Here is a 26,897-nt window from a genome sequence, read left to right on the forward strand (position 1 = left end):
GAAATAGAAGAGACCTAAAATCAAGAACATTTAGAAACATACAGTATGGTGCAAATGAAAGGAATAAATTCGTTATTTCATAAGCTGGCGACATTAAGGAAAAATCCCGAAACCCGTCGATTTTTATTTTTAAACATGCTATTCATAAGGATACCTTTTTATTTTTGACGCCATCTATATGAGAGTGATGACATCATCGCTAAAATTTTTAAATCTAAATCTGGGTATTGTAATACATTATTTGAAAGGTCTTTTAAAAACTTATTCAGCCATATCATTATATACAGTAATTGAGTTGTTAATTGTTACAAATATTATTTATGAAATTTCAACAGATTTCTTAATAAAATGTATTAAGTATTGGTATGATGTATTTATTGACACACAAAAATAAATTTTGTAAAGGCCGTCACTGGTAATGAAATGTCTTATCTACATACTTTTTACCTATTTTAAAAATCTAGTTACATTATCAACATTAACTTTAACACTTGGACATAATTAACTTTCTGTCAAATGATTGATTGTATTATTGTATTAGACGAATTCAAAAAGTCTTTGTATCTATCAATATGAAGTTGACTGAAACGCAAAGAATTAAAATTCTAATAATGATTGGTTGTGGAGATAAAGCACGTATGCAGAAAGAAGTATGTACGTTATTTGATAATAAATACCCCAACTGAGAACCAATTTCACAATCCACTATAACCAAAATTGAGAAGAAATTCAGAGAAACGGGTCATGTCAAAGGTAGGTAGAAAACCAATATCAGAAAACAAACAACTAGATGTACTGTTAGTCTTTCAAGATAATCCCCATACCAGTTCACGGCAAGTAGTATTAGATAATGACATGGACCAATCAACAGTTCTTAGAAAGCTAAAGAAGGAAAAGTGGCATCCCTACAAAGTAAGTTTAGTACAAGAGCTTATGGAAAATGATTTTGATAGACGCATTGAGTAATTTGAAATTTTGATGGAACAAAATAACAGAGATCCGATGTTTTTAAAAAAGGTTCTTTTCTCTACTAAACGGTCATGTCAATCGTCAAACTTATCGGTACTGGGCTACAGAAAATCCACACTGGATGCAAGAGTACAGTAATCAATACCCAGAGAAAGTTAATGTTCAGACGGGAATAATAGATAATAGGATTGAGTTATACTTTTTCAAAGAAACCTTAACAGGTCCTCGATATTTAGAATTTCTTCAAAACTTCTTGCTACCTGAATTGAACCGGCTGTTTCCAAACGGAAATGATTTATGGCTGCAGCAAGATGGTGCGCCTCCACACTATACTGTATTGGTGCGCAACTATTTAAACAACGTCTTTCCAAATTGGTGGATAGGTCGAAGAGGAACAATAGAATGGCGCCTAGGTCACCTGGTTTGACTAGACTCCTCTTGATATCTTTTTATGGGGATACTTGAAAAGTAAAGTGTACCAAAATAGACCACAAAATATCAATGAACACAAAGAAAGGATACGTATTGAGATTGCACAAATAACTCCTATAGTTATAGGGAAGGTTCAAGAAGAGTTCGCGGCACGTCTTTTTCATTGTATTTTAGCTGAAGGTAAACGAATTGAGCACTTAATTTAGGTTTCGTTGTATTTCATGAGTAAATACGTATTAAATATTTATTGTAATAATAATATTTTATTAATTTTTAAAACAAATACAAAAATCAACTACTCTACATATTGATATGGCTGAATAGGTATTTAAAAGATCTTTCAAATAATGTATTACAACACCCACATTTCCATTTAAAAATTTTAGCGATGACGTCATCACGCTCGCATAGATGACATCAAAAATAAAAAGGTATCCTTACGAATAGCCCGTTTTAAAATAAAAATCGACAAGTTTCAGGTTTTTTCCTTAAAGTCGCCTGTTTACGAAATAACGAATTTATTCCTTTCATTCGCACCATACTGTATATATATATGTATATATATATGTATATATATATATATATATATATATATATATATATATATATATATATATCTTTCAACTAATTTCCATCGGTGTTTTAAATTGGATCCTAAATACTCTCACAACTTACCATCCTGAACACAGGTGAGACCATCTTTCAACATTCGAAGTGTTTCAGGACATGCACAAGAAATTTTTGGAGACATTTTGTTGATTTGAGGAGCAGGTAAACACAAATGAGAACAGTGGCCATTTACTGCTTGGCAATGATTCTCTCCATCTGGTTGTCTATACGGATGATAAACATGAATGACCATAGGATTCTGAATCTACAAAAAAATTTAATATCATGTCTTATTACAATCAGAAATTTGATCTTTTTAGGAATTTTGTCAAGATTGGAATCATTGTGTTTATATTAGTCATAAGTTAATTCAATTAGTTTTCAATTGCTATATATGATCTATTGCAAAAAATATAATTATTTATATAAAACACTCACCATTTCTGTTGATGTAACTGGTTGAACATCTTTTCCAGTAAATTTATTGGCTTTGAAAACAGCTGCCTTATCCCAATCCGTCCAATACACCCAGTCTTCGAAGGTTGTTATAGAAAACGGATGCCTTAAAGCTTCAGTGGAGAATAATGTTAGTCTTCGATTCCTTCCATTATAATCACAAGAGGAAATTGTATTAAGCTTAGCATCAACCCAATAGACTTTTCTTTTTACTAAATCAAGAGTTAACCCATTAGGCCACTTCACATCATAACTTACAATAGTTTGTCTATGGGAACCGTCCATTCCAGCACGTTCTATTTTCGGAATGGTACCCCAGTCTGTCCAGAAAATCCAACCTTCCATAGGATTTAATGCTATAGCCCTGGGTTCTTCTAATCCATCTTTTATTAATATTTTTCTCATTTTACCATCAAAGTTTGCTAATTCAATAGTATTTTTTCCAGAATCTGTCCAATATATGTGATTATATATCCAATCTACAGCCAATCCATCCGATGTTGTAATATCATTCGTAATTACCGTTGTTTTTTCATTACCTTCATCTATTGGAGCTTTGTAAATCTTTTTGTCGGTGATATCGCTCCAGAAAATCATTCCAGTTCGAAATACAAAATCTAAAGCTGTTGCTGAATTTGTTTCATTGACAATACTAGTCATCTCATGATGATCTAAGGATATTTTACGAATATCTCTTCTACGTGCGAATAGAAGTGATGCATGACCTTCTATAGCTTTGCATTTTGTTAAATCTCTAGGATCTCTCATATAACCAGTTTCACATTCACACTTATAACCTCCTTTGTCATTTATACACAACTGAGAGCAGGTACCAGGAATTTCACATTCATTTATATCTGAAAGAAAATATTGAAATTAACTATCAAATTACAAACCAATTTTTTATAAAAATACATAACAAAAAAGCTATAAATGATTAATATATTAATCACGTAAACCATCAACAACCATAACATCCAAAGTATGTCCTTTTACTTTCAACACTCATAACAAATGTAATGATGTAATAATACCTGTAAGAATGTGAGAGAACTATTATCTGTATCAGTAATATGCTACATACTATTACCTTTACATGTTCTGTTATCTATAAGTTTATAACCAGTTTCACAATCACAGTAAAATGAAGCAGGGGTATCCACGCATTTTTGTGTACAGCCTCCATTATCCTTATTACATTCATTGACACCACATAGATCTTTTGGCTCATCTTCCCAATTGGGGCAATCTTGACGACCGTCACAAACTTGAGCAAAACGAATACATTGACCACCTCCGCAATCAAAATGAGTTTTTGGATCACATTTTGGTGCTGGTAATTCTAAAAGAGAATGTTTATCAATTGGATTTTTTAGGTTGAAAGTGAGCAACTCTAATATAAAATTACAATTTTGAGGGTTCAGTAAAGTGCTTTCTTCTAAGTAGAGTACATGTGAAGTGAAATTTAATTGGGAGATTATTGATTAGTAACGAGAATAGGATATAGTTGAGTTCAGTTTGGTATATAAAAAATTTTGAAGGAAAAATGTCTAGGATTATTCAGGAAGCTATCAAAATAGAGAATCGTCCAAATTGTCTGAACACAAGGGACGATATCCAGAGATTACCGGCAACTTGAAAACAGCTTCTTCATCCACTTCACTCCAATACCACTCTAGACGACAATAAAATTTCCTCTAAACCCCCCGAGAAGCCGATCTCCTCCCATTTATTACCCATCCCGCCAATAATATACTTTCCACGCACACCCAAAAACCACCAATAGGTCCCTAATAATTACAATCCAGTAATCGACCCAGCCGACTGTTCCACCAGTTAACTCAATTAGCTCACAACTAGCAGTGAGTGTTTTTGATGGTGAGCCTTTTGTTTTTATTTTCAATTTTAATCATTTTGTATATTTTAACGTTTTCTAATTTTCTTATTAGAATAGTTGATTCAGTAATAAATAGTTTAATGATTTGGATAATGAACCTAGATATTTTGATGAAGACTGAAGTTAGTCGAAACGTTAATTTTTTATCAATTTTCCAAAAATTATTGAAAAAACTAATTTTAAAACAGAAGAGACCTAAAATCAAGAACATTTAGAAACATTATATATCAAAAGGTCTAAGAAATTAAAGCAATTTATATATATATATATATATATATATATATATATATATATATATATATATATATATATATATATATATATATATATATATATATATATATATATACAATATAAGAAATATGTATAAATGTATAACAATAATAAAATTTAAATTTTACTTATAATAATTAAGATTTCCGGTGATTTTTGATATTGCTAATGCTTTTAAGCTCATAGAATTCAATATTCAAATTGATGTTGACAGAAATATTTCTTCTTAATAATATTAAAAATCACCTGAAATCTTAATCAATTATTTCCTATACGATGAATACATAAGTATTCGAAAGCTTGGAAAATATAGTTATAAGTAGTCCACTTTGATGTTTCCTTGCCACGTTACCAATAAAAAACCGCTCTTAAAAAAAATATATATATATATAATATATATATATATAATATATATATATATATAATATATATATATATATAATATATATATATATATAATATATATATATATATATATATATATATGAGGTATAGATTAATAGGTTGTGTAACAGTTAATAACAGGTTTTAGGTACATGTATATACCATAATTGTGCATTACATCATAATGCATTTCTGTTTATAAATTTATGTTACTTTGAATTACTACTGAATTCAATAGAAATAATTATAGGAATGGAATGAGAATTAGTGTTTAGTTTATTTGAAATACCGAACTGAAATGCATTCAAAGGTAAGTGAATAGATTGTTTTAAATTATTTTTATAATTTATAAAATCATATTGAATCAAATCTGTATTGAAAATTCAGTTTTAAATTATTAATATAGTTGAAAATGTTGATATAGTAATAGATTGATAGTCAATAAAACTTAAGTAGAATTACTCTTGATGCAGATTGCTGTTTATCCTCAAGAATGGTGATATAATCAATAACTAAATTGAAAACCAGTGGTAGCTTATCAAAAATACAAATTTTTAATCACTTATCACAAAATTTCAATCTACTTCAGAATCATAATTCAATACTTGTAACAAACTTTCATCCAAACATACATATCAATAACTAAGTATATATAAAATATTTACTAACCACAATTTTCTTCATCACTACCATCTGGGCAGTTCTTCTTACCATCGCAATGAAGATGTCCAACAATACATGATCTATCTTTACATTGAAATTGGTCAACCCTGCAAGTAATATTCAGACAGTTGTCTGGGGCTTCATCAGAACCATCTGGACAATCTTTTGTACCATCACACAACCATCGTTTATTAATACAAGTAAATTTATCTGCGCATTCAAATTCTTCTTCAAGGCAAAACGATACTTTATCAAGCTTTGGACATCCCTATAATCAATTCATGTGTTTTTCATCAAATAGCTGTCTTTTCTATGTCATTATAAAATAAAAAAAAGTTTGGACGCTTAAAAATAGTTTAATAACAAATTAGTCATATGAGCTAATTCAATAGAAGTATATATTCATTTGTATATTGTACCACAGCGTATATTATCAAGATGTAAGTTACAAATATCTTTAGGTATTTCTTATTATTACCGATTACAATAAATAACAATGATGTCAATCAAGATATACTCAACTTTTTGTAAGAGAATTCAAGTAAAAATAATTTCTGCTTGATCCAGACTCATATATGTCGCATTCTAGGAATGTTAGATAAATGGATATTACTCAGATAATGAGTTAATATAGTACTTTCTTATATATAATTTACTTGCATCAATTATTTATCTCAACATTTACGGGGAAACTCTTTCAAACGTAAAGGACACCTAAAGAATTGCTGGTTCAGGAATGTAAAATCGGTAAAAGGATTGACAGAATAATAGTTGCTAAAAATTAATTACAGGCATGATCATTTTCACAGAATTTTTTACTTTCTATTATGAACTAAGTGTTGTGTATTACGCAAACTATTGAGTGAGCAAAACTTTTGACCTGGAGTGTATATGTATGAATATTCCTTAGTAATCGAATTTCAACACTTTTGGTTTAGTATGCTTTAGTATAGATAATATAGTAAAATTGATAATTTATTAAAATATAAATATTGGCATCAAATTAGAGGAATACAGAATCCTTAATTAAGAGAATTTATAGAATAAATTCAAATTAGTTCACGTATCCAGGTTTATAAACATTTTTTGACATATATGGTTAAAAACTATAAAGAATCGGTAATATTAAAGGACGTCCGTAAATTTTTATATCACCACGCTCGAAATACCAAAGTATCAACTGAAGAAGCGAAAGAAAGAAATTTTCTCCACGATTTAAGGTTTTCATGATAGTCGGTTTTATAGACAATTGTGATTTGCCAAACAATGAAGGATATATTTTGTTAAGTATCTTTGATAAGCCAAAGACAAGTGCACGTCAAATAATAATAAAGATAAAATTTGTCCATATAATTGATTTCAGTTAGACTTATACTAGATTGGGTTTTGGAAGACCAACATTCGCTTTGAATACGGTTGGTTTATTTTGAAAAATAAAGTTTGGGTATCATAAGGAAATATAGTTCTACCCTTTACTACTCACATATGAAAATTGAGCAGGGAAAATATTTAAATATGACTATATTGTTCCTTGCAAATTGATATCCCAATTCATAAGGTATGAGTCGGTTCAAGTAGAATGAGTCAACATCCCGCTAAGATTAACACTCACCCACTCGAACTGAATTTCCTTCATTAAATGGATTTGACAACAATAATTCAGAGTTGAATGTTCATTATGTGACTCTTGTAGTATTTTCTGGTATTTTGGCGTTATATGTTACTTAATATTGAAAAGCAAAAGTACCATCATTAAAAAGAAAATCGTATAGAACCAAAAAACCGATACTATTAATAAATTCCTTTAAGAAGAGTTCAATTTTGAATTCACTTGCTATATATGCATAATTTAATTAGGAAGCTTACTTGTTCATCTTTTCCATCTGGACAGTCATACTCTCCATCACACCTCCACTTAGCAGCTATACAAAATTTATAAGAGCACTGGAACTCTGATGCACACGTTATGTTAGGACAATTCACTTCATCAGAATGGTCACCACAATCATCATCTAGATCACAAACCCATCGTTTCTGAATACATTTGCCATTTTTGCAAGTAAACTCATCAGATCGGCAAGTTTCATCTAAAAAATAACGTCATTATAAATATAAAGTGGAAAACTCACATTGTATGTCTAATTATTTACATTGTAGGTTGTCATACAAATGCAATCAATTCAAAATGAAACTTTTATAAATCATTGTTAGTTGTATTGCTCCTAATATATGTTAGAGAATTACCGGTTGATTAGACATTAGAGTTTTGTTGTAATCGGTGTTCTAGACAAACCATAATAACAAATCAATGAATTTAGGAAAGAGAAGTTAAAACATATATACGATATGAGTGATTACATCATTTTCACTAATGATGTAACAGAAAGAATAGAAAATAGCATTTGGTGAAAACCAGCAAATAAATTTATCTAGAATAGTTTTAGAAATTTTGGAAAAAGTGAATCCTATACCATTTGTCAACAGGGATAATTAATTTACTTACTACATGATTTTTCATCACTTCCATCAGAGCAATCAGCATTATCATCGCACATCCATGTAAGAGGAACGCATTCTCCAGGAACAGATCTACAGGTAAATTCGTCTAAGTTGCAAACTTTTTTTTCTGTAACAAAATACATTTGCTCTATTATGAATAATGACCAATTTTTCAATTAATTTACTTTTCCTACGATTATTCGAACTGAACTCTGCAGAAAGCAATAGCCAGGACTTTTTTAGGTAAACCGTGCACAATGGGGTAATCCTCGTTTGTTACAACTATTTTAAAATTCATTTTAGCTCACTGTTTAAATTAATCGTCAATAAATTGCAATAACAAAAAACCAGACATTAATAGACTTTTTCAATCTCTAATTATGTAAAGAATTTGTATATATAATTCATATTACTGATATTATTACAAATATTCAGTGATAAATATAATAATAAAATGTAACGGCTCCGATTATAAAAATGTATCATTGTTCCAATGTTCAATGAAATTTAAACTTAGTTCTCGCTTGGTTAGATGTAGATTTGAGGTTCTATAGAATTATCACATCGATCACCAAAGTAAATTAGCATTCCTTTTTGTGGAGGAATAAGAATCCAAGAATTATTGCACGTGATTATTCTTTTAAAAATGGTTTATATTCTAAATTCATCCCATACTTCTTGTCAATAAACATCAGATATAACTTCTTTCCGTATTAACTGTTTAATTATGAATCCTGGACTAACTGTCCTAAAACCTGGTCTGTATCTTCCTCTTCATTTTTAATACATATACGAGTAGATGTAAGTAATATATTGTAACGAACATATAAGTAAACTAATCTAGATAAATTTAATATTTCAAAATCAATACTTACGGCATATTTGTTCATTTTCATCACTACCATCATTGCAGTCTTTTTCATTATCACATTGCCAATAACTTGGTATACATTTGCCACTGTTGCATTGGAATTGATCTTTTGAGCACGTTACATTACCTGAAATAAAATACTTTAATTAAATAATTATCACATCTTAAAAAAGGAAGTAAGAGTATTATTTATACCAAGAATTAAAGTATATTGTGATAAACAACATAGTTATAGGACGTCATATAGTTATTGGGCATTCTAGTTCTAAATCTCGTAGATGTTCTAAGTATAGTTAAGACGAGTTTATATAAATAAAGTCATTTGTCTAAATTTCAATATTGGACTGACGTGTGGAGGACGTGGCTTAAGCCGGTCCAACGTTTGCGCCAACATTCGCGTTCCAACGTATTGCTAAATATTGGAAGGAAAGTACTGCAACTGCACGGAGCGTCTAATGTTGGCTGAACATTGAACGCAAGCTGGAACCTCACCTAAGCTTACCTAAAGTAATGAAAATGAGACAAAAAAGTGTGTGTAGTTGTACCGCAAGTGTTGGTTCATCTTCGTTCCAATGTTGGGTAATCTTTTGATACGGGTGAAAAAAAAACAGACTTTCCATAGGTTACGTTAGTCTTCCAATCCGATCTAAGTCATGCGCTAATTTCAATTAATCCATTGATATTTTCTCTCACAGAAAATGCATTAGAGACATTCTAAATATCCAATCACGAGTATATAACAATTTGTAGGAAATTAAAATTCCGTTTCGATAAGAATTACTTGTCCTCCATTCTCGTTTGAATGCCAGGCTTAAAAGGACAAAGTAAATACTACCTTTCAAATATTATTCTCCTCACAAAGTTGACGTGTTTAAGGTTTTTCAAGACATTTTTTTTTCACAATATTTACATCTATCGGTGCACTTTAGTTGGTCCCCCTTGTATATTTTTTCCTATATTTTCACATTTTTCCCAAGATTCAGCACGGATAACTGATAACTGATAAGAGAGCTAATAATTTTTTTATAAAATTCAAAATTTCGTGTGCCTAACATAATTCATGTTTTCCATTACATAAGACATATATTTACAGATAATAGTCAATGAATATTGTTGTTTTATTTGTATTATTTGAAATTATTTTAAAAAGGCTATTAGTATCGACATAAACAACGCATCGTCTTATGTCTAATTTTAAATTATTTCCTGTACGTACGTACACATGTTTTCATAGTTTAATGCCAACTTCAAAATGTGAAATATTTTAATTACGATTTTCAATAAAAAATACTCAGTAACACCTGTTCCAGTGAACATATATAAGCTAATGTTTTCAACACGTTCATATTACCTCGTTATCTATGTACCGGATTCTTTGAACTCGGTTTTCCCTCACTTCCAAACATAGGATTAATTTGAAATTTTGCACACACATTAAAAACTGATGATAATCCAATCATTTCATAAATTCGTACCATTATTCTTGCCAGAATCACCTGGATAGTATCTAACGAAATCTATGGGGTTTATTTTTTTGCCCACCTCAAACAATCAAATAATCTCAAAATTTAGCACACTTGTCAAGGAGCGATGCAAATACACTAATTCAATATTATTCCATAGTCCCTATCATCAGTTTTAAAGATTTTCTCCTCTAAAGTGAGATAGCTAGTGTAGTAAATATTTCAAATTAACAGGTAAGCAATATTTTACTATCTGTAAGGTGGGTGTCGCAACTGCTTAGTGTTAAATAAAAGCTCGCACGAATTATAAAATTCAAAAGAACAAGTGCGTTTAAATATGCAATAACGCCCTCGTCCGATAAAAATATTTATCCTGTAAGTAAAACTTCGAGCTTAAGAAATAGGATAAAGTCACTGGGAACCAGATCGGGTGATTACGGTGGGTGGTCAACCAAGCCATGGCGATCACCGAAGTTTGAAAAGGTGTCCTGATAGAACATACTTCACCTTATCAAGTAATGATGCGTTATATGCTCCTATTATTGTTTTACCTTTTTGAAGATAGTCGACTAACACAATCCAATGACTACCCCTAAAAACGGTCGCCATCACGCCATCCCGGACGCCCCGGTCTTTGTAGTAAGTTTGCCCTTTATAAGCCTCTTTTTCGTTTCAAGAATCTGGTTGTGGATCCAGTTATGAATTGATGCAAAAAATTCGACTCATTTTGCTTGAACAACGTCAATAAGGTCTTGGAAATATATATTAAAATGCGCTTTTGGTCGAAAGTGAGCAAGCGCGGCACCCAATACGCGGATAGCTCATGTATGCATAATTTTTCGGTCAGTATATTGCAAAATTTTTTTTATAAGCCGATATTTTCTTCTTACATCTCTCTAGCTTTAATTGGACGATTTCCAGTATTATTTTGAAAATATCGCTGGTTGTCGCAGTCGCAGACTGTTACGAATGTTTGTTATCAGTCAAACTGATAAGGCCACGTTTGAATTCAGCTGTCCAAAATCTTCACAACTCACCAAACACAAACACAAACTGTGTTTAACTTCTCTTTTGGTTTAGTGGGAAAATATTTTCCCAACTTATATCGATAAGTACCGATACTTTAATAGATAATTTTAATCATCTGTTAAAAATTATTTTTTCCACGGCTATAACACAAAGTACTGTATTTTAACTGATAAATCGATGAGGTACATTGAATGTCTTCAATTTAATTGTGTAACTGTTGTATTTTTTATACCCAATAAATCAGGTCTACTGTGGAATGTCAAATTTCAAGCAATGGCAGCTTCAATTATAATTGCATAGTTGTGAAATGACATTAAGTTCATTTTACTTGTTACATAATTTCGCTATTATCTATTGAGCCCGTAGAAAAAGTATAGTTTATAACATGACATGGAATGCCAATTTTCCACTCGTAAGATTTGCAGCAAACTTCTTACCCGTGGGAAATGACTATCATCCCTTGCTCGTTAAACAATATATTATTTTACTTTTTAGTTTAAACAACTATAAAAGAATGTTTCCAAGTTTTCATTTAACTATAATACTTTTTCATGTAGTACTGCTCTTTAGGAAATAGAACTATAAAAATGCTGTTCGTATAAAATAAGAATTGTGATGACACTGGGGACAGTGAAAACCTTTGAATCTCTTGAATCTATTGAAATAACTTATCTATATAATATATAATCAAATTTTTCTATAAAAAACAAAAAATAAATTGACAATTAATCAGAAACGATATTTATTGGCAACTAATATCCAATGAATTAACAACGGATGCCAAATTTATAAATTAATCTGAAAAGAAAATATAAATAAAATTTTTTTGAAGTATTTGATAAAAACATTAATTTTTACATACTCACATCGCACCATGGCTTCTTTTTTTGTATATTTAATCTTTATAATTTCACCATTATAAAAAAGTTTACAAAAACAATTGTTAAGATTTTTTTACAATTATGCCAGGTAATGAAATTTCAGTTTTCAGAGTCAAAATAATGGCTTTACATGCAAGCGCTTCAGTTATCCGAATAATGCGTTTAAACCAGAAAATTAACAACGTTGAATGGAGACGCCGAACTGTGCGGCATAGGGTAATAAAATCAAAAGATGATCGGTATATAGCAGGTTATGTACATCAAACCATCATATATGTAATACTCCTATATAGACAGTTGGTATGGGAAAAAACGTCTCTACGTTACGGTGCCGAAAATATTCATTTTCTCTCTTTCTCTATCTTCACTGCACATACTTGAGAATGCGCAGAACCGAGCTAAAATTTAGGAGGATACAGAAATCGTTGCCATTCTGTCTTCCGTAGTCGGAACAGCTTCCACTTATAGAAACTGTCCATATAGAAGTATGTATTACATATATGCAAACCATAACGGTCAGATATTCGAACTCATTTTAGAAGAACGTGAAGTCGATTTCTCGTACCAGTACCACAATACAGCGGAGACTTGATGGAACCAATTTGCGATCTAGGATATTATTAAGAGTATCTAAGTTACTTCCCAGGCATATAGCCGCTCGTCTATAGTGGGCACAGGAACACTGAGATTGGTTTTTAGGGTCAGTGACGAAATGTTCTTTTCTCGTACTAAGCAGATCAGTGTAGTTAGTGAAAGTGGGCAACAGAGGGTTTGGAGAGGACCAGGGCACTCAAAAAGACCAATTTTCACCAGAGGTCGTTCCATATCAAAGAGGAACAATAATGTTCAGGGGAGGCATAATGTATATCGTCGTACGCAGTTTATTCCTATTATAGATTAATGCATTTTTATTTCGCTTCAATATGGTTTTCTTCTAGACTTCAAAGTCCGGCAATCATTTTATTATGCACTATTTTTCGTTTGAATTTTTTCTTATTGTTCCGTTAAAATCAACCAATTTGCAGCGGTAACTTAACAAAATTAAATGTACTATGTAATATACTTATACTAATAGTGTCTCATTTTGACACATAACATAAGTAGGTCCAAGAACTTTGGTAATGTGTGTATAAAATAACAGCATATAAAAATAATATTAATAGTAATAATATAGTTTTGGACTCCAAGAAGCTAGAACAGTGGTCACGAAAGGCACTACACGGTAAACATCATCACCAGCCGCATGTTGACAAGGAAGCTTCGAACAGATCCATAGACCGAAGGCTTCATGATGGCCATTCAGGATCAAGTTATTGACACGAATGACTATAAGAAAAATGTTATTAAGGATCCGTATACTCAATATGATAAATGCAGAAAGTGCCAACAAACATCAGAGACCATTCAACATATAACATCTGCCTGTAGAGTGTTAGCTAATACCGACTATCTACACCGGCATAATCAAGTATGCAATATCATCCACCAGAAACTGACCAAAAAATTCGGTATCCTCAATACGCAGAAGGTGCTCGAAAATGACAATTTTCGACTCTACTACGATAGGTCCATTATCACCGATAGACAGGTGACAGATAACAGACCTGAAATCATGGTGGTTGATAGAAGAGTTAATTCAGTCCTTGTCGATGTAGCAATACCGAACACTCCTAACGTTCTCAACAAACACTAGGGGAAACTGGCCAAATATGCAGATCTCTCAATTGAAATTAAACAGATGTGGCACAGCGAAAATGTGGAAATAGTCCCAGTTATTATGTCAACAACCGGCGTCGTGCCTAAGACCCTGCACGATAGCATGGCCAAACTGGGATTACCAAAAAACACCTTCGCCGACATCTAGAAGGCTGTAATATTGAATACTTGAAATAATTAAAGTACGCAATGTTTCGGATCATTCTTTTAAGTGAAGATTACGAAATGCGAAACCCAGTAGGGTTAAAAATGTTAATAAAAATTAAGTTTTTTACAAGACAATAAATTATCAACTTTAGAACTAATTCGTAGTGGTAGATTTAAATATCAAAGTTTGTTAATTGAATTGTAGTAATGTTTATGTGACGAATTGAATATAAACAAAGATATTACTGAGGATTTAAATATGCAAAAGATTTGTCTAAAGATCGAGCATCACAAACTATAAAAAAACAAATTCGATTCTGCAATTTGTTGTGCCGCTACAAAAGTACCAAAATACACTAGCCCATTCCTCATTCATTGTGCAAGAATTTTTGGCAAAAATAGGCATCCATTTCAAAAAATTACCCATCATGGTCGCTTAGAGGATATCACAAAGACTATAACCGTGATTCTAAACTTAAGACGATTACCAAGGACGCTTTGAATCGTTGGAGCAACTTGGGAATCATTGTGTAGAGTTGAATAGAGACTATCAAGAAAGTTGATGAAAAAATTTTGTGTGAAACTTGCTCGTTTTTTATTGGAGACATTCCCGGAATGTAATTGCCATTTCACTTTACATTCTCGGTTACTGATAACCTGTCTAATTTACAGATGTTTTCAATGAAGACGGTTTGCAAATTGTGTATAATCCTATGGTATGCTATTTTTGCAGCAGCTAAATTGAATGATGACCACTGGAATAATGAGGACAAGTAAGTATCGATATTCTATAGATTTGAAATAACTCATTAACAGAATATAATACTTTTAATTTTAATTTCAAGCCCAAAAGCACACAAATATGCAAATCTAATCTACTGCGATAGCCGACAAGCTCTCAAGTCACTCGGGGTGGTTAGGTTAGGTTAAAAAGCTGTCGAGAAATATATGTGTTAAGCCATTCCATTTCTCCGGACAGCAGAGTATCCCGGAAAATGAAGAGTAGACGGGTTAGTAAAAGGTCATGTGTGCGCTACCGGTCTCCCCAATTCCCGATACCTAGTTCATCTAATAGACGGAAGAGCTGAAGACATCTTTCTGAGCAGATGGCTGGAAACCATCGGCATGTGATACATCAAAACACTCTTTAGAGCGCCAAGGTAGTGGGGAACAATTTCATCCAAGTGGTTAACCCGATCATAATCTAAATGTTTGAAAACTGACCCAGCTCACTTCATTGTTGTTCAGAAACTGATCGAGTCGTAACCTTATATTATGATCCCTTGTATACCAGTGATATGTATCATTTGTTTATTGTTTTTTTTTTTTAATTTTCTAAATTATTTATTCCCTTTAAATAGTTCTCTACTGCTAATTCTCATGAGCAGCGTCATTGATAGGTTACACATGTGTGTGTGGAAATTTCTATTCCAGAACACCAAAAGGAGATTGGGATGTTTGGAACACTTTAATAGATAAATTGAACAGTGTTTTTGAAGACACAGAAACTAGTGCAAGAGTGTTATTCTACTTACAACAAGAAAAAAGCCAACAACATGATGATAATTATGGCCCAGCGTTGAATATTTTATTACAAGTCTTAAACGATCAAAATTTATTTAAAAATTTCGCAAAAAATTTGGCTGAAGATACAAAAAACGTCGAAAAGGACAAGGGATTCAAAGATTATCTAAGTAAGTATCTCTTTGTTGTATTCAAAACATTTTTATAAAGAGATATTATATTATCCTTAAAGTTTATAAAAATCATTTTTGGATAAAGACATATATTCTAACTTAACAATCAATATGTTAACAAATCATCATCTACTAGCTCAAGTTGTATTGTTAGCCTCAGTAGTATCTCATTCAAGATCATTCTTTTTCGATACATTCTAAATGATGTATTTAATGAGCAAATAATATCACTAGTACAGGCATTATATATTTTTATTTTCACCTCCGGGTTCATTTTGAGACGTTTGTAATGAACAGTATTGGACAACTTTCGTTTATTTAAAAAATGTTTAATTAATAAATAATGTTACCTACCTACCTCGTACTTTGTCAAATCAAACACAAAACGACAACCGTTTGAATATTGATTTCACGGAAAGGTTTCTGTAACTATTTTTTTGAAATTTACATTTAATTTGTATGTGTAGTCATTTTTAATTACACTGTCAAAAGTTCTATTCCTTTTCTAATTTGAATTTAACCCAATAAGTTTACACGGACTGTAGGAGTTGAATACATAGACGTGCCTTAATCGAGTTTGTTTTATGAACTGGTGTGTGACTGTGTGATAGTTGATCATTAGCACGTCAGGATCATTTGAATTCAAGGCTTCTATTGAGAAACTGGAGTATCGCAGCAATTGGTCGCGTTGGAAAACACAAATCACCTTATTGTTGAAACATCAAAAGGTTTTGGATGTCGTAAATGGTAAGTTGACTTTGGCTGCTGATGGTTCCAATAAGAATGAATTCGAAACCAAGGTCTCGCTTGCTCCGCTCTTTTTGGTGAATACACTGAATGGTACCAATGAGGAACTCACGTCTTCTTGTGAAACGGCCAAGGATATTTGTGCCAAGTTGAGTTCTATGTATAAGCTGAGTTCAGGTCAGAGATTATATAGGCTTCTGGAATTTTTCTTTTCTTATGGAATCATAAATGCCCAGGATGGAATTGTCAATGTCATGTTGCGCGCCTTCAGCGAATTAATATTGATGGGGCGGATCATGTGAACTGCTCCTCCCCCTTACTTAGAATTTAAAAGTGTCTGGGAGAGTGTTCCTATTCGAGACAGAACCCTCAATAGACTAACGGAACGTTTAAGACTAATTGAAATGCGTCTGCCGAGCAAGGTGATAAAGTAGCACTTCTTGCCAAAATGTCGCTGAAGCAAAAAGGGAGTGGCAATGAAACTTCACGTGCATCACAGAATAATGGTGATGGTAGTGTTCACGGTGAGAAAACTTTTTCCCAACAGCGAATGGGTGGAGTGTCTACCAGGAAGACCATTGGACTCGCGATTGTCCTAACCGCTGAAATAATAAAGCCGAGAATCAACAAACAGGGACATGCTCTGACCTATGACCATGTTTCAACATACGGCTGTACTTTATGGGTGGCCGACCATGGGGGCAACCCAGCGTATAAAGAATTTGGAAGAATGCTTCGATTCCTTCAAACCCTTCCAGACACCTAGGTACATTCAGGTTGGCAACCATGATGTTATCAAGGCATACGGACAGGGAAATATACTCGTGTTAAAATGTTAAAATGCATAGAAAATGGGAGACAAACCACCTGAAAGATGTATGGTACATGCCTAATGTCTAATGGCTTGTATGCTCTAAACATGAATTTTGTTATCTCAGGGCTGCTGAAGCTCTTATTGCAGTGTCACCTGTTGACTCACTGCAATTGTGACATGTGTTTGCTATCAAAGTAAGCGGCATGTGAAGTCCGTTGTCAGGCGGACTGGACTTGCTTGGATTTATGACGAGGATCTCTGTGAAGGCTGAATTGGAGGGTCTCGTTACTTTTTTTGCTTGAAGGATGATTTCTCCAAATTTCGCAGAGTATTTTTCTGAAGTGGCTACTTGCTTGGCTACACTCCTCAAAGAGGCGAAAAATGCTGGTCACTTTGTTAAGTTTTTTTCTGATAGGGGAAGGGGGGTGAGTTCAAGAATACCACTGTTCAAAAGCTGATGGATGAGAATGGAATAAGCATGCGAACAACCATTCCATATATCCCTCAGCAAAATGCGGCGTCGGAACGAGAAAACCGTAAGCTTGTTGAAGCTGTACGATCTATGATTAATTCAAAGAACTTGTGGGCGGAAGCGGTGAACACGGCAGCTTTTATTTTGAACAGGACTGGACCGACTGGACAGAGCAAGTCGCCGATTGATATTCCTCACTGATATCATATGCTGTTAGAATAGTTTCAGAAATGTTGGATCATCCAAAGACTGGGAAGCCGTAAAAAAGATCTTTAAATACTTGAAGGAGACTTCACATTATGGTCTGTTGTACTAGTGTTGAGGTGAAGCCTTGAAGTTAAAGTGCTTCACTGATTCCGATTATGCCAACGAGCCTGAGTCACGACGTTCAATATCTGGATTTGTTACTACTTGTGGTGGAGCTGCCATTACATGGATAAGTCGCAAGCAACCAATCGTGGCATTGAGCACAACTGAAGCTGAATATGTGGCTGCAAGTGATGACGCGAAGTTGTGTGGCTGAGTAGGTTGCTGAACGAAATAAGAAACCTGTCTCGGTTACCAACATTGCTTGTAGACAATATTAGTACTATAAAGCTAATCTGGAGCCCAGAATTTGTCTATTTGAGTTTTAAGGATTGAGTTAGAGCTACCTACCTATCTCGTACGGTCAGACAACAACAATGGACTTTAAGTATTGATTTCACGGAAAGGTTTCTGTAACTATTTTTTTTAACATTGACGTTTAATTTGTATGTGTATGATAATTTCATTTCTAATGTTTCAGAACTAAGAAGGATTTGACAAGCTACTGATTTCTTTGTAGGCTTAATATATTCCAAAATGTTGGACGCTACGCAAGAAAATAATATCGAAGAAGTCAATACTGAATATCATGAGAATAAAAACATCCAAGTTGCTAGTTTCTATGGTATGATACGTGCATTGTCAATGATGTCTAAAAAAAATCAACTGAAAATGTTGAATATGATTAAGAAGGCTGTTCCAAATATAATGCATATCCCTACTAACGATTTAGTAAAATCTATAAAGCATCTTGGTAATACTCATCTTACTGTGGTAAATTTGGCCAAAGTGCACCTGGGCTACGAAGCTTTTATCAATATTGTACGCTGGTTAGTGAATCGATTGTTTTTTAAAAAAACGAATAGCGGATAGGAAATCCCTACTGGTTAACTTAAGTCCTAATAGATGTTTCGCCAATTTCCTTTCGCTGGGAGAATAGGAGAAAACAATTTTTTGCTTTGAAGTTGTAGACTATAATAAGAACGTTTCATCAAAATGCTAATATTTTCTATACATCGATTGAAACATTGCTATATCTTAGAATTAATTATATTTATTCTAGAAGGAAAGAAATCTATAATAGAATGTCGAATCGTGTAGATATTCAAAACGAATGAGTGCTTCTTTACCTAGATATAAAGAGTAATTGCATCTTTTGGGAATATTAAATGCCGCCACCTGTTGAGAGTTGGGGACTGCGTTCTGAAATACGTTTTCTCAATAATAGAATGCTTAAAACTTTCATCTTCAAATCCGTGATGATTATCATTAAAACATAAGTGCTGGAATGGTGCGGTGCCTTTAAAGCATTCATAATGAAGAACGAAGACATTACCAATGAGTCGATTCAAACAGTGAACAGTAAAGTGAAAGACAATGATTCACGAAGTGCTCTTCATGAAATTGTGTTCACGCTGGATGCCAAAAATGTTTACTAATGAGCACAAAACCAAACAATTTGATAGCGCATTGAGATTTCTCGAGTAATACAGTAACAGTGGGGATGAATGTCACAGGTGACGAATTGTTACACCGAAGTAGCAATGGAATTACCGAACTTATCATCCCCTAGGAAAGTGATATTCAAAGACAGAAGTCATGTGCGCTACGTTTTGTGTGTTGCTTGTCGATTTTTTGCCCCGTAGAAGCACTCCACAAACACTGCACCCCGTAATTTAAAACAGAAGGCATGCTGAGTGCGGGATGTCCGGGTATATACGGCAAATCTACCTCAAAGACTGATTACTTATTTTGACCAGCAGCAATTGGACCTCCCTTCAGACAACACCGATATAACGCAGAGCGACTTCTATGGAATATTGGTCCCACGATACGATAATTGCCTTAATGTGAATGGAGATTATGACAGTAAAGTAAGGTGTTTCAAGTGAAGAAGTTATGAAGTTTAGAAATTTTCCACTTGTTGAATCCATTTCAAAACGATACTTACTTTGAAAACAAACTTCGTATAAGTAAATTTCTTCTTAAATATTTTTCGTATGTGTTTATTATTCATAATGGCCTCTAACTACATTAACATTATCGTTTTTTGCATTATCGCAATTTGCTGATCAAAATCATATTTTTATCTCTGTTTTTCACAAATTCAAGATATTAGACGATTGTATTGTTTTAGGTGGAAAGGGGAAATATCAGGAAAACGTGCCGCGAAAAATATTATAGATTCATTTTTTGAAATTAGTGGTTATACTCTAGGATCATATGCTGGTGTAACTCTAGGAGCTGCATTTGGTCCTTATGGGACGATAATTGGAGGTATTTTGGGAGGTATTCTAGGAGGAAAAGCAAGCATTGAATTAATAGATCGTTATACATTGCATATATTTGACCTTCCCAGAAGCGAAGCTCTTGAGAATGCTTATAATTTCTTTGGCTTAACAAAAGATGCCGTCAATAATGATATAAATAAGGCATATAGGCAAAAATGTCTTCAATATCATCCTGATAAAGGAGGGTCGGAGGACAAATTCTTTGAAGTTCAAGTCCAAATGTCAATCATCAAAGCGGCTAGAGAACTGATCTGACAACTAGAGAACTGACAATCATCATTGAAACTATGTTTTTATATTTGAAATTAGATGAAAAGTTTAAACTAAATTTCTATTAAAATTTCTAATTCAATTTGGCTTCTATGATTGTATTTATGATACCCGATTCCTTACAGAGAGATATACAGTCGAGAAACATGTACAAAAACAAAATAAAATACGAGGTGTAGGTAAGTAAACGCGATTTTCAAAATTCTCGAATTTGTTACTACTACAAAAAATAATATTGATGGATAATTTCTTGAAACTCAAAGGCAGCATTAATATGTATTTCTAATTGTAACTTTTAGATTATGCACGTAAAAGTCTCAATAAATAAAATAAGATTATAATTTGAGCTTTGTCAGTTTCAAACTTCGTGTTTATCATATCAAGAAATGCAATTCGAGAAGCTGGACCCAAGAAGGAGCAAAAAAGAAAAGCCATCGGCATAGGAAAAATGATCAGGACTACAGAGTATCGAGATCATTGCCTGAGGTTATGTTATTTCTCATCGACATGGGCAATAGCAGCTAAGTGATTTGCAGAATATGGAAGGGTCCTTAGAATGCGAAGACGGATAAGAATGTTCAGATTATTTTCATTCCGACCTATGGAATATCAAAATTTTATTTGCTGATATATAAGCCATGTTGTTCGTATCTTGCTATCTCGTACAAATTTTCCTATACTAGATCAAAACCTACTGTCCATATGGGATCTCCTGGTTTTAACCCCCGTATCTCTGGCTCAGTCACTACAAATTTTATATCTATCTATTGTATACCAAATATTTTAAATTTGGAATCGAATTGCGTATTATTCGCATTTAATCTAAACGACATAGTTCATATTCTACGTTATTGTGTTTATTGCTAACAAAATAATTAGACGTAATGATGATAGCATGATGTTTATATAAACAATAATTAAACCCAATTTCTTCATTGATGTATAACAAAAACAATTTAATCTTTTCAAGCGAACATCCTTCACAAGCTTGAAAAATTGATTAAACGTAAAACTTCCTTTTATTTATTTATTAGACGGCAATATGGACATAAATGATGATAAACGCTCATGACCTAAAAGATTATTTTTAAAATCCGTTATTATGAAAACGCAACAATTAAATGTTGTATTTCTAGTCAAATTTCATAAATAGAATTATTATATACAATCCAAATGGTAACACAATCATAAAACTGTGATATAATTAAAATCAATTGGATAAATGATCTTGATTGAATATGAATTTATACATCATCTAAAACGTGAACACGAAATACAATAAAATCTTCAAAATTCAAATTTTATTATACGAAAAAGCAACAAATAACAATTTAAATTATTTATTGTTATTTTGAAATTTATTAAAAAGAATGAAAAACTTGTACTAAAACTAAATTGATATGTATGTGAACCATTTCTAAAAATTCTCTTTTTATGGTATTGGAAGCTATTTCAAAAATCTTTATAACTGAATGTTTTTTTTGATATTTCAAGGTTTGTTATTATAGTTTTATTTAGAAATCGTATTGATGATTTCTTAATCTATTTCCCAGATACTGAGATGCCTGTACTATGTAAACAGCATCACAAGGAATCTCATATATACGAGGGCGATTGACTGACTTAATTTATTTTCCAGCATATTTTATTTTTACACCATCAGTTCAGCACGTTTATAATTATTTAAAACCTCCTAAAAATAATTCGCAAATAAGCGTTAACTTATGCTATAATCTCTTCATTTGTCTGAAATGCTTTCCACCGGGCCACTTTTTTTAAATTTGGGGAAGGAAAGTAATCGGAGGAAGCCAGGTCAGGTTAACATGGCGGATAATACAATAAATTGGAACACATTTCATTCAATTTTTCTGCGAATAGCGGACAAAACTAATTTATCTACCTTGTTTCAAAATTTTTGTTTCTGGAGAATGTTTCATCTATATCAGAAGATATCCAAGTTTTGTTTAAATTTTTAATACGAGCGTTGTTTTGAACAGCACCAAGTATTTGCGGCAAATAACTTTTTCATATGCAATTCGGTTGATATATTTTTTCAGCTAAGTACAAGAATAAGAATTTTATTAACCATTTGTGGAGTAATTACAGTAAATGACGGTGCAGCATCATCCGTGTTGATATGGTCATTGAAAATCATTCCACGAGACAAAGTACTTTCAAAATAATATTTTCCTCAGTTTCTTTAATTATTTCTCCACATAAAAAATAATATCTGATTAATGGTCGAAATTATTTTTTCTCCATATTTACCCAACAACGGAAATAGTTTTTTATAATCTCGAATAAGATAATATTTAAAGGATGCTAGAGACATTTGTTATTTTTTTACTAAATAATGTATTCACCAAATGCCCATTGAAGGTGTGTACCTTAAGAGTGTTTGATCCATGCTTTAAATCTGTTTTGTTGGTATTCTCACTTCACTTTATGTCCGTTATATAGTGATACCGCCGTTCCGGAATAACAGTGACGTAAATGCAAAAACTTTAAAGGAAAGTGAAAACTTTCATTTTCCAAGGATTAGTATTTAATCACCCTAATTACAACCACTAAGTGCAGATATGTCCTTATTCTCTGTAAATGGTCCCTTATTCCAGAAGACACTTTCATGTTCTTTCAGCGATTTAATGACAATTTTGCCTCCAAATAAATAAAAACGAAAAGAAGACCTTTGAAAGCTATTTCATTCTAATCATCCATTTAAATGGGACACGATGTTTAAATAATTACATTTGAGTAAGTGTGGCGGGAAACACAACTATTACCATATCATTTTTTTAAACTTCCTTCCTGAAAATAGCGTATTGTTCCCTTAGTAATTGGCACAAAACACGAAGAATTGGGTAAAAAAACATATTCTCGCTTATCTGATCTCGTTCATGACACAAATTTATGAAATTATGGTATTGTCAAAGTATCAGAGCACGAATTTCTTTAAGTATTATGCCGTCCTCAATAAATTTTAGAAATTTCAGAGAAATCCGAAGTTTTCAATTGCTCAAAAATCAAATATACCGATACCAAGCTAATATAAGAAGTGTGTTATTGATCTCCTATCCATTCATAGTACATTTTTTAGAATAAAAAGTATTAGGCTCAATTTTAACAATTCTCAATCGAGAGAAAAAAATACTCTTTTAAATATATAGATTATACTAACCTACAGTAAGTGTCACAACGCAATAAGCAAAATAAGTATGGTGCGTCACCAAAATAATTCCAGCTATCAGGAGGAACTTCATTATGAATAGCACAGAAACTGATAATCACACAACAAAAAGCAGATGAGTTTTGAAAATAATCAATAATATATTCGCCATATGAGCAATAATTTTAGATAACATATTGAACTTATTTGACACTACATCAAATTAACAACTATATTCAAAGACGTATAAACTACAACATACTACAAATATTTAAGTGTAAAAACAAATTCCTGTTTTGATTATCGTCTACTACGATATTTCATAGGCATTATATAATATATTATATATTCAAAGATGTTAAAAATACTTACTTAAAGCTTTTTAGTAATTTATATTTATATTACACTGTGAAAATACAAAAAATAAGGAAAAAAATATGAGAAAATGAGAACTTCTACCAGTCTTTTAGGGACACTTTTTACTAAATTAATTAACGTTCTTTCTGGTATGGTTTCCCATACTAGTGTTATTCTTTCTTTGAGCTCATAAATCGTTTGCATTACTTTCTTTGCAAAAATTAACCAGAATTTTTCTATTGGATTAAGATCCGGACCAAGGCCTTGCCAAACCAAATTGTTGATTCCGAAATCCCTAAATCATTGTTTAACTGAACGTGTGGTATAAAACGACAAGTTATTTTGGTGAAAAATTATTTGCTCTTCTTCTAATAATGTAATAGGCAATAGGAACTCTTCCAAAACATTTTGCCGAAATAAACGCGATTTGTAATTTCCCCTCTTTTATGACTACGCCACTCAAGTGCGACCGTCACTTAACACATGACCATATTTTTCTAGATTGAATTTTATTTTCAGCAAAATTCAGTTTTCGCTCTAAATGGTAATTTTTAAGCTGCGGTTTTCCTGACCATGTTAGCATCACACCCTAGATTATATGACCTCACGATATGTGCGGAGAAAGCTCCTGTTTTAGGGATTTATCTCAAAACTGTCCGTTTTACTTGCTTAGACAATTTTAGAGATCTTCTACTTCTGTTATTTTCCCAATAATCGTTTGTACCGCGATTTAAAAGTTTTTTGACTACTCCTTAGAAGCGCTTTAGCTCACAATCAATTTGTCTTTGGTTTAACCCACCTCTTCTTAAGTTCATAATTCTTTTCTCCTCAGTTTCTGTGAGTTAAGTTCCTAGCGGCATTATTTAAAAAAAATACCATTCAACAACTTCTTTAATACACCCGAAAATGGAACATCACTTATTCACAGGTCAAACATGGTTTGTGTACGGAATCTGATGTCTATGAATTATTAAGCAGTTTAAAGCCTTTTCCCAATCTAATAGCATGAAAACAAATCTTGAAACAATATTGTGCATTTAATTAATTTTTAATTTAATAAATACTGTAGTAATGTTTTTCGTATTAATTTACAAAGGTATTTCAACCGTACATCAAAGGCTGCCGCCTTCGCCGAAATTTGGAATTCCATAATAACCAGACAGGGCCGGCTTAAGTATTTCCATTTCGCGAACTTGTTCGTAACAATACTTCGATACGAGTTTATATTTTTTCATATTTTTCATAGGACGGTATATTTGAAATGTTTTCATGGAAATTTTGGTAAAAATATTATTTAATATAGTATTTACTGTGTGTATTTGAATAATAAATAATTTGAAACTTATACACACAGGGTGAAAGGGTTCATATGGAAAAAAAGAAAAATTCCTGATGGGGAACATTTATAATAGAATATATAATTTGAGAGCGTTTTCTTAGTAGGAATATAGCAAATATTTTCAAATCATATGATAATTTAATATATAATAGCTACTTCACATCAATAAATAAAAACACATCATGGGTGTATACTTCTTGATTGTAAAAAGACTTCTCACTTCAAAATTTCATTCATACGCACACAGATCTACTCAGTCTCGTAAAGCTAATTGCTTGAAGCGCCCATCTTGAATTGCATTAAGTGGTACGTCGTACGACTTGGTTCACCAATTAGTCTTCTTCATTTTTCTTCAGTCCACATATGGCACACACGCATAACAATCAATGAAGTGCAGTTACAAGATGGACAATTTAAAATCAACGAGTCAGTTCTACATAAACTTAACGATTTTTTGAATTCTATATCTTAAATAACTATCACAAATTGATAAGTTCATATTACGTCATTTCAATTTTTCTCACATAAAAAGTTAATAAAAATGACGCCAGTCACATGTGCATTGTCTCATTACCAATTGTATACTAGTACTATGACTAGGGAGAGAAATCTGTCAGGTTCAATATCTATCGAGATAGAATACTGCGTCTAAAGCGGAATTTAATTTATTACGAAATATAAAAACCAATCGACTTCAACTCACGGGTTATATATGATCAATTATTTGCTATAATACTTAACTATATATATGATTTATAAATGTTGAAAAGTTCAAATTTTGAGCTGGTACTTACTCATGCATTCTTTGGGATCTTCATCAGATCCATCATCACAATCTCTCTCATCGTCACACAAGAAAAATATGGGAATACATTTTTTATCAGCACACTGAAACTGCTTTAGAGAACATGATGTATCCAGATCTGAAACAAATATTGGATATCATTAAACAAAAAGTAAATTTACAAATGAAGGTTAAATAAAAATAAAATTAAAAAGAATATTTTGTAGTCATCATCCGGTTGAATTTTCTAGAAGTTCTCGCCCAAGGAAAATGACTAATCAGAGAAAATCTCCAGCTTAATATCGAATCGTTATACGGAGGATATATGGAGAGTTTCCTACCTAATAAAGAAACACGACGTTTTT

The 26,897-nt window shown here is 32.2% G+C and overlaps 2 protein-coding genes across 7 annotated transcripts in view; one reads left to right on the plus strand and one right to left on the minus strand.

Moving 5' to 3' along the window:
- Window positions 1-26,897, minus strand: part of LOC130901936 (very low-density lipoprotein receptor-like) — a 70,800-nt gene that overhangs the window by 11,798 nt on the left and 32,105 nt on the right. For 3 of the 5 annotated variants that reach the window (XM_057813655.1, XM_057813646.1, XM_057813663.1), the window contains exons 2-9: window positions 26,543-26,671; window positions 9,058-9,180; window positions 8,187-8,309; window positions 7,550-7,770; window positions 5,690-5,951; window positions 3,557-3,808; window positions 2,449-3,323; window positions 2,077-2,275 (exon numbers count right to left, since the gene is read on the minus strand). In XM_057813655.1, the coding sequence (XP_057669638.1) occupies window positions 2,077-2,275; window positions 2,449-3,323; window positions 3,557-3,808; window positions 5,690-5,951; window positions 7,550-7,770; window positions 8,187-8,309; window positions 9,058-9,180; window positions 26,543-26,671 (2,184 nt within the window). Of the gene's footprint in view, window positions 1-2,076; window positions 2,276-2,448; window positions 3,324-3,556; window positions 3,809-5,689; window positions 5,952-7,549; window positions 7,771-8,186; window positions 8,310-9,057; window positions 9,194-24,064; window positions 24,311-26,542; window positions 26,672-26,897 lie in introns of those variants that run through there. The other 2 variants (XM_057813682.1, XM_057813673.1) reach the window with 2 other exon arrangements.
- On the plus strand, window positions 5,151-20,968 carry LOC130901980 (uncharacterized). 2 transcript variants are annotated; one of them, XM_057813732.1, is made up of 6 exons: window positions 5,151-5,330; window positions 8,168-8,278; window positions 14,962-15,062; window positions 15,724-15,983; window positions 18,846-19,155; window positions 20,463-20,968. In XM_057813732.1, exons 3-6 carry the CDS (start codon window positions 14,962-14,964, stop codon window positions 20,869-20,871), a joined length of 1,080 nt encoding a protein of 359 aa, XP_057669715.1. In that variant the 5' UTR covers window positions 5,151-5,330; window positions 8,168-8,278; the 3' UTR covers window positions 20,872-20,968. The 2 variants fall into 2 exon arrangements, with proteins under 2 accessions (XP_057669715.1, XP_057669704.1); XM_057813721.1 differs by lacking the exon at window positions 8,168-8,278.

The sequence above is a fragment of the Diorhabda carinulata genome, chromosome 1 (assembly GCF_026250575.1).
Source record: "Diorhabda carinulata isolate Delta chromosome 1, icDioCari1.1, whole genome shotgun sequence".
NCBI classification, from domain to species: Eukaryota; Metazoa; Arthropoda; class Insecta; order Coleoptera; family Chrysomelidae; genus Diorhabda; species Diorhabda carinulata.